Raw genomic sequence first — 13503 nt, forward strand, 5'->3', positions numbered from 1 at the left:
CACAGGGAGCCACTGGAGAGCGACTAAAGAGCCACATGTGGATCCAGAGCCGTAGGTTGCTGACCCCTGGTCTACATTTATGGGTATTTAAAGGGCTAAAACTAGGGCCCAACTGATTAATCAGCCGGCCGATTAACTCATTCACTGCCATTAATGGCTATATACGTAAAAAAATTAATTTGAACTATTTCTATTAGTTTAACATTTTTTTCCACTTTTGTTAACAAGAGTGTGTAAACCTAGGGAAACAAATATTGGACATTTAGAATAATTTGTGATTAATCGTGAGTTAACTATTGAAGTCATGCAATTAATTACAATTTAAAAATGTAATCGCTTGATGCGATTAAAAAAAGAAAAAGAAAAGATTATTAAAAATTAGGGGCGTCAGGCGATTAATTTTTTTTGTCGTAATTAATCGCATGACTTGACTAGTTAACTCACGATTAATCACAAATGTTATATCTGTTCTAAATGTACAATAAGAAAAATCTAGGTTTTCATACTCTTGTTAACAAAAGTGGAAAAAAAAATGTTAAACTAATAGCAATAGTTCAAATGAATTTTTGACGTCTATAGCCGTCAATGGCAGTGAATGAGTTAATCAGCCAATTATGGCTTTTCAAACACTGCCCTAAATAACTGGTCAAACGGCCGATGTTATACGATTGTTTTTAATTTTATGTACTCTAACCGTTGACAACAGTTGTACACAAGTAACACTGATCACACTTCACTTTCTATGTATATGGCAGATTTCCATCTATCACAGATTGGTCTGGAACAGATCCTCCGCATTAAACTGGGGGGGGTTCTCTGTATCCACACTTACGAATCAACGTGATTTTCAAAGGACAGGATGAGGGGGTACGGCGAGGTCTTGAAAGCGCTCTCCGCGATGGCTTCAATTACCTCCTGCAATCGGAAAAATGTCCGTTCAGCTTACATTCATTTATCTTGGAAAATATCGCATCGCATCACACACCTTGAAAGGTATTTCAGTTGTCATGGTGTAGCCGTGGGTGATAAAGGGCTCCTCTTCCTGGGTTCGACTTTTCCAGCAGTCCAATTCGACACAGCGGCAGCCGGTGAGCAGCACCTGCCTGTACATCTCCACTGAGGACAAGCCGGTCAGCTGACCCACTGGAGACGGACAAGAGGAAACGGTGAGAGTCACTTCCGACATGTGCGCATTCACTGCCAATTCTTGCGCGGTACCTGTCAGGTAGGTGTTATGCGAGGAGTTGATGAAGTAGTGCGACAGCGGTTGATTCATGTCGTCGATGACGTCCAGCCTCTCTGGAGGGACGATGCTGTTCTCCTCCCCTCCCAGATAAATCGAAAAGGCCTGCAAACTGATCTGGTCTGGAGGCGAGACACAGTTTTGCAGTTTTTGTTTTGTTTTGTTTTGTTTTTTGTCTTTTGTCGCAACACTGACCTCTCTCCAGCTGGCTGATGTTGGTCTCATATTTCTCCATGATCTGTCGGACTTGCTCTCTTTTGAGCGGCGGGTAGAGAACCTCATTCAGGCGGGAGTCGCGCTGCCGGCGGTTGATGAAGTCGGTCAGCTGGTCCAGAGAGTTGAAAGGCTTCCCCTTGGAGCCGCTGAAGCGGCAAAGGCGAGCAGGTGAAACAAACAAGCAAAAAAAAAAAAAAACAACGACAAAAAAGACACACAATAGTATAAACGTCGCTTGCCTTTCCACAAAAATGCTTTGTATCTCCGACCGCAGGCATAGAATGTTGAGAAACTTCTGAAAGGCCTCCCATGTGAAATCATCTGGCTTTAATCCATCTGACTGCAAAGATAAAAAAAAAAAAAAGCATCCAAGAAACATTGTTAACTCATTAACTGCCATTGACGGCTATAGACGTCAAAAATTCATTTGAGCTATTAGTTAACAAGAGTATGAAAACCTAGAATTTTTTTTTTTTACATTTAGAACAGATATAACATTTGTGATTAATCTAAACTATTGAAGTCATGCGATTAATAACAATTCAAAAAAATTTTTTAACAATATATTTTTTATTTTTTATTTTCAATTGGGGCCATCAGGCGATTACAATTTTTAATTGTAATTAATCACATGACCTCACTAGTAAACTCAAGAGTAATCTTAGTAATTTGATATCTGTTCTAAATGTACAATAATTTTTCCCCTGGGTTTTCATACTCTCGTTGACAAAAGTGGATACAAATGTGAAACTAACAGAAATAGTTCAAATTAATTTTTGACGTCTATAGCCGTCAATGGCAGTGAATGAGTTAAGCATAAGATAAAGTTCCTGAATAAAGCAAGATGCAAAACTGATCGGTTTAGCGTGTTCTGTGTAAGCAGCCAGAGGACAACACCAAGAAGAGAAATGCTGACATTGACGATTGTACAAGTCGGCCTCTTATACTTCAAGTCTTGTGACTTCGCATTGATCTTTGGTGAAGATTAGCGGCGGCTAATCGGGACAAAAGAAACACAGTTTGGGTGAGAAACCTCAAGCGCGGCATCTTAAAATGCAGATGACATAACCCATTCAAAGAAAATTGATTATTTATTTCTTACTGGCAAAGGGAAAACGATCATTTAAAAAAAAAAAAGCATAATAACAAGCAGAAGGTTTACTATGAAATCCCTGTTGAAGAAGCGAACATGTCGGAAGGACGCCGACCTGCATCTTTTTTCCAACAAGTAACGAGTCAGACACGATTACCTTGTTATTGTTGTTGACCAGCCCACATTGCTCCAGAGCCGTCTCCACTCGCCTTTTGTCCGAAAACATCTTGAGGAAACTGCAAGACAGAGACCGAGCGCAGAAACCGGATTGAGTCGCTGCGTCTTCCTTTGAAAACGACAATTGCCCGAGATGTCCTCTCACTTCTTCACTGGGATCTTGCCTTCCTGATTCACCTGCAACTTTAACTTGGTGTACCTGACAAAGTCCAACAAAAAACGAAACGCGCGTTAGTCCAAGTCGTACTCTCCGAATATGACACGCGAGGTCTTACGCTTTGAAGAGGAACCTGTTCCGCGATGCGTTCTGGGAGAGTATGTTTGTGGCCAAAGTGAACAGTTCATCGGTCCAAATCTGGGAAGAGCGGGGGGGAAAAGTTTCAATCATTGTTGTGAGCGGTGAGGAAGGAAGGATGGAACGAAGGATGCAGGGGAAGGAGTGAAAGACGGTCGGACGGTTGCCATGGCTACCTTGGCCGTGTCTTCCTGCATGGCCTGGAAGTTGAGGAAGGAGATGTTGACCAGGTCGTTGCCATGGACGACGGTGACCAGCTTCCCCTCCACGTGGTCGCCCTTCCCGAAGCCGAGCAAATCTCGTACCTTGGGATCCTGGGGCAAAACATACGGCATGACCATGACGACGTGGCCTTTTGTGGCTTCTATCGCGGAGAAAATAATCCCCCCCCAAGAGTGCACGAGACTCAAATCATGACTAAATATGATTTTTCGGTTTCATGTTCAAGGTCCCCAACCGCCGCTTGTGTCATTTCCTGGTCCATCTGCGCCGAGGCTCATTAGAGCTTCGTCACCTTTCGCAACATCGAGAAGCAATGCGCACATGGTGCACTCGCACACATTTTGGTGACAGTCACACTTGAGTGGCATGGATTCGTCAGCAGCAGGAGGTGACACCATCACACGCGCACACACGCACACACACACACACAAACCTACCTTTGGTTGCTTGGCGTACTTTCCTGTTCTGGTGTCCCTGATGGTGCTGATGTCCAGAATCTCCACCTCCTAAAATAAATAAATAAATAAATAAGTGACCATAATTTGACAATTATAAGAAATTTGAGCAGGGTCACAGCGAGTTTTAAGTGTCCCAAAGACGTATTTGTACGTTTTAATGTTGTTGTTTTTGGTGTGTGTGTTTTTTAATGCCAGAGCATACAGCTCTCAACTGCCGGGAGTGAAAGGGGATTGCTTCAGTGAAAATATCTGCGAGTGAATGAGTTAAGTATGGAAAAAAAAAAGGAAATGTGACAACTAAAGATAAAACAAAGCTTAAAGCAACATGTGGCAGCTGTTCATGATCTAGTGTGGTCCAGAAGAAGAGGTAAAGCAGCAGCAATGGATGAAAGTCCTAAATCAGTAGTTCTTAACTTGGGTTCGATCGAACCTCAGGGGTTCAGTGAAGGTCAAGTCACACACCTGACTCATATGATATGTGATGATACGTCCCGCTTGCCCATCAGTGAATTTGGTGTCGACTTGTGGCTGTTGGGATGGTACGTCGTGTGATATCTTAATCGTTGTAATCCCTTCATACTAACTATGTCGAGCAAATATCAGAAAGTGGTCGGACGAATATGTGCAATATCAATTCACATGTTTAACGGAATGTATGGTGTTCCACAGGGTTCAACTCTGGGGCCTCTGCTGTTTACATCTTAACTCATTGACTCCCGGCCATTTTCATTGAAGCAAACCCCTTCGCTGGATTTTGACTGATTTCGCAAGGCCCACAGAATATTGTGTTCTATTGCTATAAAAACATGGAACCTACCAAAAGAAAGATTAGAGTCTCTTCTTTCATCAGGAAAAAAAGTATATTTCTATCTGTTTCCGTTGTGTAGCAATTAGCATTAGACTATAGCTAAGTTTCATCATTATTCACAAATCTGCTTCAAACAGTGAGGAAATTGCTTTTTGCAACATGGCCCTGCTTGATCTCTTATACTCTGCTGCCACCTGCTGGCCGTTTTTTGTAATAATTACGCATCAAAGCCTTTCCGTATGCTCTAGCTGAAAAGAGCCAAATCCTACTCTCACACTCTATAACTATGCTTGAATACAAATTTTAAAAAATAATCATCATATTTTAGTTTTTAAAAAAGAAGGGTTCGGTGAATGTGCTTAGGAAAGCGGTGAGGTTCAATACCTCCAACAAGATTCTGAACCTAAACAAAGAGGGAACTGTATATATGTAAAACTGCTTTCATTCCCTTGGTATTCCTGCTTCATGGTTTCCTAACACTACCATCATCAGATCTTTAATGAATTAAAAGAAAAACGGTTTATGTCATACTTCCTGTTATTCGCTCTCTGTCTGCCAAACCGTCTGTTTCCTCCTTGCCTTCTCTCATGTCACAGTCTCCAGAAACAAAACTTCATTTTTTAATTTTGATCCCATGTTGTAGTGTTGTCTGCTTCACCGTGATTGTCCACAAGCAGAATAACACGTTAAAGGCCATTTCAAAAGGGATCACAAATTGACTTGGACTCAAAATATGTCCTCCCATTGGCCTGTGGAGAATAATTTGAGTCCCGGGGGGAATAAAGCGCTTCTGGGTCTGTAGGACACGCACACAGGCAATCATTGAAAAAGTTCCACCTCTCCCACAGGCTGTGGTTTCATTCTGCCATCGCCATGGTGACTCCTTGGAGACTGCAAGAACTGAGACGACAACTTTGCCGGAGTACGTGTGTGCGTTTTGACACTTAGCATTTTGTTACTTGCCCTTCAAATACACACACACACACTGCTAATCGCCGACTTGCAGGCTCAAACTTGTGAAACATCCTGACTTGTTGAGCAAGATGGCGTGTGTGCGTGCTTGAGGGGGTGGGGGGGGGAGGGGGGGCGGTGCAGAGAAACAACTCTGAAAGAGCACCATGTGTCAGCGTGTGATTGAAAAAGAAAGAGAAAACGCATGAGGTTTGTGCACATTGCTGTTCGCCGAAGTGCTGGCGGGGGGCGCGCTTGCTGAGAAAGTCGGCCATTTGTGCGAGTACATTCCTGACATATTCCGGCCTTGTGCTCAGCTGGCCTGTGTGTCTCACTGTGTAATTCTGAGCTCGGCGTCGCAGCTGTAGAGCTCCATTTGTCTGTCAGTGCCAAGCAGCCCACATCTTTTATCACTTTGGACTCTGATCATAGCGCCAAATGAGCTTTTCCTGAGGTCCGGAATTTACAGAGGGACGCATATTTTTATGTACAGGCTCATGCCTATTCCGTCACATGTGGGACAAATGGTTAAATCCTCCCACATCAAACTTATTCAAGCATGCCTGGGTATGTCCTTCATGTCTTTGGTTGGTAAGAAATAAAATGAAGTAAAATAAATCATATCAAATCATCATCAACACTACCCCGACCCCATGAAAAGGCCAGCCACCTCTCCCAATGCAGAGGCCCGCACATGAGGAAACACTGGCTAAAAGAAGACAGAATCAGCCAAGCTAAATATGGAGGACCAAAAATGCCATAATAAAAATGGATTTAAAATATAATTTAATAATTAAATATAAAAAAAATAATTGGATAAAAAAAATAATGAAATAAATATGAGAGCAGAGCGTTTTTATTGATTGATATTTAATTATATTTATTTTTGTATTTATTTTTATTTTGTAGGTCTCGTTTTTATTTTTGTATTTACTTTCACATTTATTTATTTATTTATATTGTATTTCATATTTATTGTTGTTTTTATTTCCATAATTTTTTTTGTATAACATTTTTTAATAATGTTTTTCATATCTGTTTTTATTTATATTTCATTATGTAGTCATCATTTTTGGCATTTTAGGTCCTCCATACTAAAAGGACAATAGCACAAAAGGAGCTTAAAATTAAAAGACAGTAATAGTAAAAGAGATCACTTAGAATTTAAACTAAAAAGGTGCGTCTTGAGCCTCCTTTTAAAAATATCAACAGTCTCTGCGGCCATGATGTCTTTTTGGCAGCTTAGTTGAGCACCACAATAGCTGAATTCAGCCTCACCGTGTGTTTTGGTCCTAAATAGTTAAAAGGCCGGTGGCAGAGGACCTCAGGATCAGCGAGGGTTGAAACAAAAAAAAGAAAACTTGTCGAGAGTCTTTTGTTCCCAATCTATAGCCAGTAGAGAGGTCAAGCTATATTTAGCCACCATATGATTAAGAGTTGCTGCACTTTGATTAGGGAGTCAGACATTTTGTTCCACTGTCCTACATTCATGATCTGCACTCACAACGTAGAATATTAAAAGGCCAAGAAAACAATCAAGGGAGCGCCACTCCTTTCCTGTGCCGCGCCCGCACAGGCCTTTTATTGAAGATCCTTGTTCCAAACGTGCCTCGGGTGACCAATCGCGGTCGGGGTTCAAATGTCGCGCGGCGGCAGCGGGTCAGAAACCGATCCCCAGCTTCCCCTAAAGCGAGACGAGACCTATGACCTTTAACAAGCGGTGTAATTGTTCCCTTCTTGCTAAAAGTAATAATCAGCTATAAAGAAAGATGCCGGATTAAGTTCCCTTCGCCACATAGTTTTTGTTGGAACGACACAGTTTCATATTCACGCAGACTGTGTCCATTAATGCTGAATAAATGGTAAAAAAAAGAGATGAAGGGAAATAAACTCAAAACGTCAGTTTAGTCAACATCAGCAAAAGCAAGAGAGGCCACTATAAAAAGCCACATGCACTCGCTTACATATAAACAAAGCTGTCCTATCAAAAGCAATAAAATGCGGGCGGGAATGGAGCGAGCAGAGACAAGCTCACACACTTCAAAAACAACTCAGGGAGCTTGTGAACTTATCCACCACACACAAACATGTGGAGACCCGGGTTATCATAGTTAACGGAAGCGGGCGGGATATCTAAAACTAAAACTGAAAAAAAAAAAAATTGTTAAAGAAAATGTTCTTAACTATTTCTATTAGTTGAACTTTTTTTTCTACTTTTGTTAACAAGAGTATGAAAAGCTAGAATTTTTTTTGGTGTACATTTAGAACAGACATAAAATTTGTGATTAATCGTGAGTTAACTAGTGAAGTCATGCGATTAATTACAATTAAAAAATGTAATCGCCTGACACTAATTTTTAATAATCATCTTGTCAGGCAATTCAAATGTTGTAATTAATTGCATGATTTCACTAGTTTGATCACAAATGTTATATCTGTTCTAAATGCACAATACTTTTTTTCTAGGTTTTCATAATTTTGTTAACAAAAGTGGGAAAAAAGTGAAACTAACGTTTATAGTTAACTGAAACTTAAGTGAAAATTTGTTTATAACAATCAAAACGAATTATAGCTTTTAATCTTTCTCGATTAATTTTATACAGTTGTTAATGTAGTTCATTTACTAGTCAAACTCAAGGCCCGGGGGCCAGATCCGGCCCGCTGAATCATTTCATGTGGCCCGCAAAAGCAAATCAAGCATGTCAACTTCCTTGATGCTTGCTCAAATCTGTACAAAATTTCCAAATTCCATATGTAACAAATAATAACATTGACATTTTAATCTATTAATTTGCTTTGTATGTGTACTAATACAATGAGACGATTCAACATTTAATTGGTTTCACTGTCAGTGAAAATTTGAAAACAAAAGTCAACATGAACTAGAGATGAAAAATGCCAAACTATTATAACCTTGGTGGAGACACATTTGAGACACACCACCCACACACACCGACAAAGCAGTGCATGTGTAAAACCAGTTTAAACATGTAATGTTCAAAGCGGATTTTCCAGCTCTCTTTCAAAGATTATCAAGAAACTTGAATTATGAAGTCATTAGCTGCTAATAGCATTGGCACAAAAACGAAAGGCGTGTATTTTGTGCACATGTCAAGAATTTCCATTAAGTCTCATCTCAGGTTCAACTGCACAACTAATTATGGCAACATTAAAACTAGAATCATGTTTTATTGTTTTTTTTCTTATTTTTCTTAAAAAAATTAAATTAAATAAAAATCATGTTTTATTGTTATTGTTGAGTTGTTTATTTTGTCCTTTAACTTGTACAGCACTTTGGTTCAACGTTGTTTTAAATGTGTTATATAAATAAAGTGGTATGGTATGATGATGATAAAGAGCTAAATGTGGAAGTGAACACAACTCTTCACTTCACAACTAGTAGTTTGTTACAAAGCGGACAATTCTTCGAAAAACGGACTTTAACCTGTTTATTACCATGGTTCCAAAACTTATTTATACGTTTTTTATGTTGTTTTTTTAATGCTAGAGCATACAGCTGAAGGTCGCTAAAGCAATGGTAGTTTTTACAAAAAAACGACCAGCAGGTGGCAGCAGAGTATAAGAGATCAACCAGAGCCATGTTTTCCACAGATGTGTGAATAATGATGGAAAGAGATACAAATATACTTTTTTTCCTGATGAAAGAAGAGACTAATCTTTCTTTTGGTAGGTTCCATGTTTTTTTTATAGCAATAGAACACAGTATTCTGTTGGCCTCGCAAAATCTGTCAAAATCCAGTAAACCAGCTGGGAGCGAAGGGGGTTGCTTCAGTGAAAATGGCTGGAAGTGAATGAGTTCAGAAAGTCCACTTTTCTAAATGTGAAAAACAATTATGGAACAACAAATATAATCATAATCATCATTATTTTTGACTGATAATGAAATCACGTTTAACAAGCACAATTACTCCTTGTTTTCAAGATTTAATATTAAAAACTACAAAAACCTCTAGTACTACAGTTTACTGAGGATTATGACCGTTTCCTCCATATGTCTGTATTACACCGCCCCCATGTGGCCAAGGTGTCACATCGAATTAATATTGATGTGAAAACCGTTTAATTGCTATTACTCTGTGATTTGATAATACACAATTTGAGAAGGAAATGACATTTCCAGTTAAACTTTTAACTAGACTCGCTAACAATAAAAATAAAATTTAAATTTAAATTAAAAAATAAAAATAAATACATTAAATTAAAATTAAAATTAAAAATTAAAATTAAAATTAAAATTAAAATTAAAATTAAAATTAAAATTAAAATTAAAATTAAAATTAAAATTAAAATTAAAATTAAAATTAAAATTAAAATTTGCTAACTGGAGTTACACTTGGACGTCCACTGTAAAAAGGCAGATGGCAACTTTATCAGCGATGATTTCTGTTCTTTGGAATCGCGCACCACACTGCCACTCCGCGTGCACCCTCAGATAATAGCAAATGTGACCATGCGGAAGAGGGGAGGAAGTTGTCACATTATCAAATGACACACTCAACTTCCCCAACAACCCCTTAAGTCGTGTAAACCCTTTTTTCCAAGTCGATCCCCTCTGTGTTAGAGTTGAGCTACTTGTACCTGCCAACAATCGTGCCTCAAACCATCCATCTGGCTTATATTATACACATGCACATACACGCGATCTTTTTGGTTTGCTATGATGAAAAAGGACACTAATTGGGCAGTCATTTTGCAATAGATGCTGAATGTGGACGTTTGTTGAGAGTTCAAGACGGTTACACACCACCATCTAATTAAAGGAGGAGAATCGAAGCTTAAAAACTATTTCTTGGCTGATGGCAACATGGCAAGAATTATGACAGCGCACAAGCACCCTATTAAAACACAATATGTCATTTCAGGTTAATTAGCCTTTTTTTTTTTTTTTAGCTGGAACTTTTTGCTAAATGGTTTCAGTTAAGTCTGTGAGCACACACACTTGTACAAGTATTTGTCGGCCATTTGTGTGTGAAGAATCAATTTGGCTCCATTACGGGCTAAATGGTCTGTGGTGAGGCATTTACGGCCCCGGGGGTGCCCCCTAAGGTGCTACTGACAAGTCCATTATACTTTGTGGGTGGGACGGAGAGAAGAACAAGGAGGAAGAATTTATAGAAATGGGGGAAATATGGTGAGATCGGACAAGAAAATCACCCCCATCATATACGTGTAACTTCCTGCCCACTTTCCCACGCCCGCGGGGAACTCCATCAAGATTAATAGTGTTGTTTCGAGGAATTGGGGAAGGGGAAACGATGTAAAGGAGGGAGCATCTGCTCAGCTAAGGTGGGAAGTGGGAAGAAGGAAGGAAATAAACATGTCAAAGCAAAGGGCAAAGAAGGACGCTGGGCAAAGAATGGAGGAAATGTCATGGAGTGTGTGACGACTTCCAGCTGTCATGGGAGACAGGGAGGTATTCAGTCATCAAGCACGGTACAATTCTGCCCGGGTTCAACTGTGTTTCATGCAACAACTTTTAAGTCTTTTCCCGCCTAAACAATTCAGTACTGCATTTTTGTTTGTTTTTATCAAATACAACAAGACATGCAGCATAGCTTAACCAACATCATAAATTAGCATAGCTTCAAAGTGACAAATCAAAAAAAGAGGGGGGGGGGTAGTGTCAACCATGTGACAAGATTGCTAAGGCCGGCCTGTACTGTGCAGTACGTGATGCAAGTGTGGCCCAGCTGTCGTTACTTTTAAATATTTTGAATTCAAAGCCGGCTCAAAGCTAACAGAGCAGGTTGGATATAAATCACCAGTGAGGCGAGGCTCTCCAAGTGTGGCTAAAGGTTCAAGTTAAAGAGGTTTAGAATGTGGATGTTTAAAAAGGGAGGCAGGGAATAGAAATAGAGATCCTATACACTGCACATTTGAAGGATGTGAAGGTTGAAATCAAATAACTCTTACAAAATCCCGTCGAGGCCAACTCCTAAATGTTTCTTGGAGATCATTAGGAAAGGTTGAAAAACATATTGTATGAATGCTAATGGGGGTGGGTATCTTTGAATGTCTCACAATTCGATTCAATTCCGATTTTTGGGTGTGCGATTCGATTTTCGATTAAGAACCATTTTTGATTCAAAATGATTTGATTGACAATGATTTTTGCTTCAATTTATAGATGTTCAAGGAATCGTAATGATCAACTGCAGTCTGACTCGCTAATGCTAATTAGTGCTCTACTCGCAGCACTTTTATCACTCAAAAAAACGTCTCCATGCTGCAAAAAAACAATTTTTATTTGAATAAATTGATTGTGACTTTTTCCTTTCCTTTCCTAATGTGGCTACAACTTAACAGTGTATCAGACCGCGTGAAACCGCACTGCCCCTAAGTGGCCAAATCGGGTACAACATGAACAGCGCTCCCAATAAAGGCACACACAAACAAAGGTTAGACAGTATAAAATAATTTAAATAAAATACATTTTGGGACATTTAAAATCGATTCTGAATCATACTAAATGAGAATCGCGATTCTTATGACAATCGATTTTTGGGCACACCCCTAATTGCTAATCAGTAATTGATTGTTTACTTGCCACGTCATAGCTCAAGGGGACTTCTTTGAAACCCATCCGTGATAACAATGCAATCTCACTGGGGGTCTTCAAAGAAAAATCTGCATTATCCGAAATCAGCCACATTAACAATTAACAGCGCACTGGAGCTCTAATATTTTGGGTGCCGCTATTCCGAGAAATGGGTTCCCATCCAGAATATCCTAGTCATCTGTGTAAAAGTGCTCTCATTAATAATAAGAGAAAGACGGATATCTGTGTTGCTGCGTCCTCTATCCTGCTTCTCCGCTGTGCCCGCAAGTTCTCCTCGGGGACCACGAAACCAAATTAAAGGCCTGAACGCGTCTCTAATAACAATCCGGAATTTCAGAACCGAAAATGAACCTGTTGAAGAAAAGCACCAGAACAGCCTTCACTCCACTAGTCTGACTCTGAACACGGCATTCTGATTAATATTCAATTAATATGCAAAATCCACCTGCTGATCAATCTCAGAGGGCGGCCATTTTGCCACTGGCCTTATACTGACTGTACTGATGTCTCATCTGTGCGTATACCGTGTAGTTTATACAGTAGTCTGCTCACGAGGTGGGAGGAGCAAGATGGCTGCCCTGTGACTTCAACGGCTTGCGCGGTCGTGTATGGGCCATCCAGTCACATATTCAGATCAGTGCTGCCGACTGATTGACACATGACTCTGGTAAATGCCAATAACAGCTTGCGAATGTCACATGACCAAACTCAGAAAACATGTCAGCCGTGATTGGACGTTGCCAGATAGCTATGCAACTTGTCATTTCCAGTCGACAGCAAGTGGCAAAATGGCCGCCTACTGAAATGGATAAACGGGTGGATTTTGCTGCTTAACAAACGCAATAGTCATCAGAATGCCGTGTTTAGACTAAATGGGACGCAAACAACGTATTATTGTCCAGAATATTTTGAGGTTGACTTCCTCTTTTGTGCGGTTTATGATGACAACAAGCAGGAAGTGGTGATAAAACAAATTCAGCGGCACTGGGTGGTTTACATTTCCAGGGAAGCTGTTGCTAATTTACATCTCCCGATACCAAACTCTGTCATCCCGCTAACACCCTCACCTCCATCTTTAAATAAATCTTTGCTGAATAGTGTCACGGCTCCACCTCGGGCGACGAAATGGCCTATTATCTCAAAACGCGCTAGGATTGTTACATGTTACATGCAAACACACGCTATTACTATGAATGGAGTGTAAACGGATGGGTAACAATTTGATATTAGCATAAATGGCCAAAAGAAGACGGCGCCACAAACAAAGCCTCCCTCTCCTCTCAGCCCACATCCTGCTATCACGTTGCATGTAGCCATCGGCTAATTACGTCCGCTAAATGCCTCCAACGTCCAATCTAATATGGCCGCAGTAATGGCTTTAAGCAGTGGTGGGCAGGAAGGGCGACGCGAGATGATGGACTAAAAAGGATGAAGAGCACATCAGGGAGGAAACAAGGGAC

The 13503-nt window shown here is 40.1% G+C and overlaps 1 protein-coding gene across 1 annotated transcript in view; it reads right to left on the reverse strand.

Annotated features, from left to right (window-relative positions):
- The window catches only part of plcb3 (phospholipase C, beta 3 (phosphatidylinositol-specific)), a 31993-nt gene that overhangs the window by 10316 nt on the left and 8174 nt on the right, over positions 1-13503 (reverse strand). Inside the window, exons 3-12 of the mRNA XM_086058399.1 lie at positions 3684-3752; positions 3201-3338; positions 3005-3084; positions 2875-2928; positions 2710-2788; positions 1699-1799; positions 1439-1605; positions 1219-1365; positions 986-1143; positions 833-915 (exon numbers count right to left, since the gene is read on the reverse strand). Coding sequence (XP_085914525.1) covers positions 833-915; positions 986-1143; positions 1219-1365; positions 1439-1605; positions 1699-1799; positions 2710-2788; positions 2875-2928; positions 3005-3084; positions 3201-3338; positions 3684-3752 — 1076 coding nt within the window. The remainder of the gene's footprint in view (positions 1-832; positions 916-985; positions 1144-1218; positions 1366-1438; positions 1606-1698; positions 1800-2709; positions 2789-2874; positions 2929-3004; positions 3085-3200; positions 3339-3683; positions 3753-13503) is intronic.

This window comes from Leptonotus elevatus, chromosome 17 (assembly GCF_054856555.1).
Source record: "Leptonotus elevatus isolate MCC_2025b chromosome 17, RoL_Lele_1.0, whole genome shotgun sequence".
Lineage (NCBI taxonomy): Eukaryota > Metazoa > Chordata > Actinopteri > Syngnathiformes > Syngnathidae > Leptonotus > Leptonotus elevatus.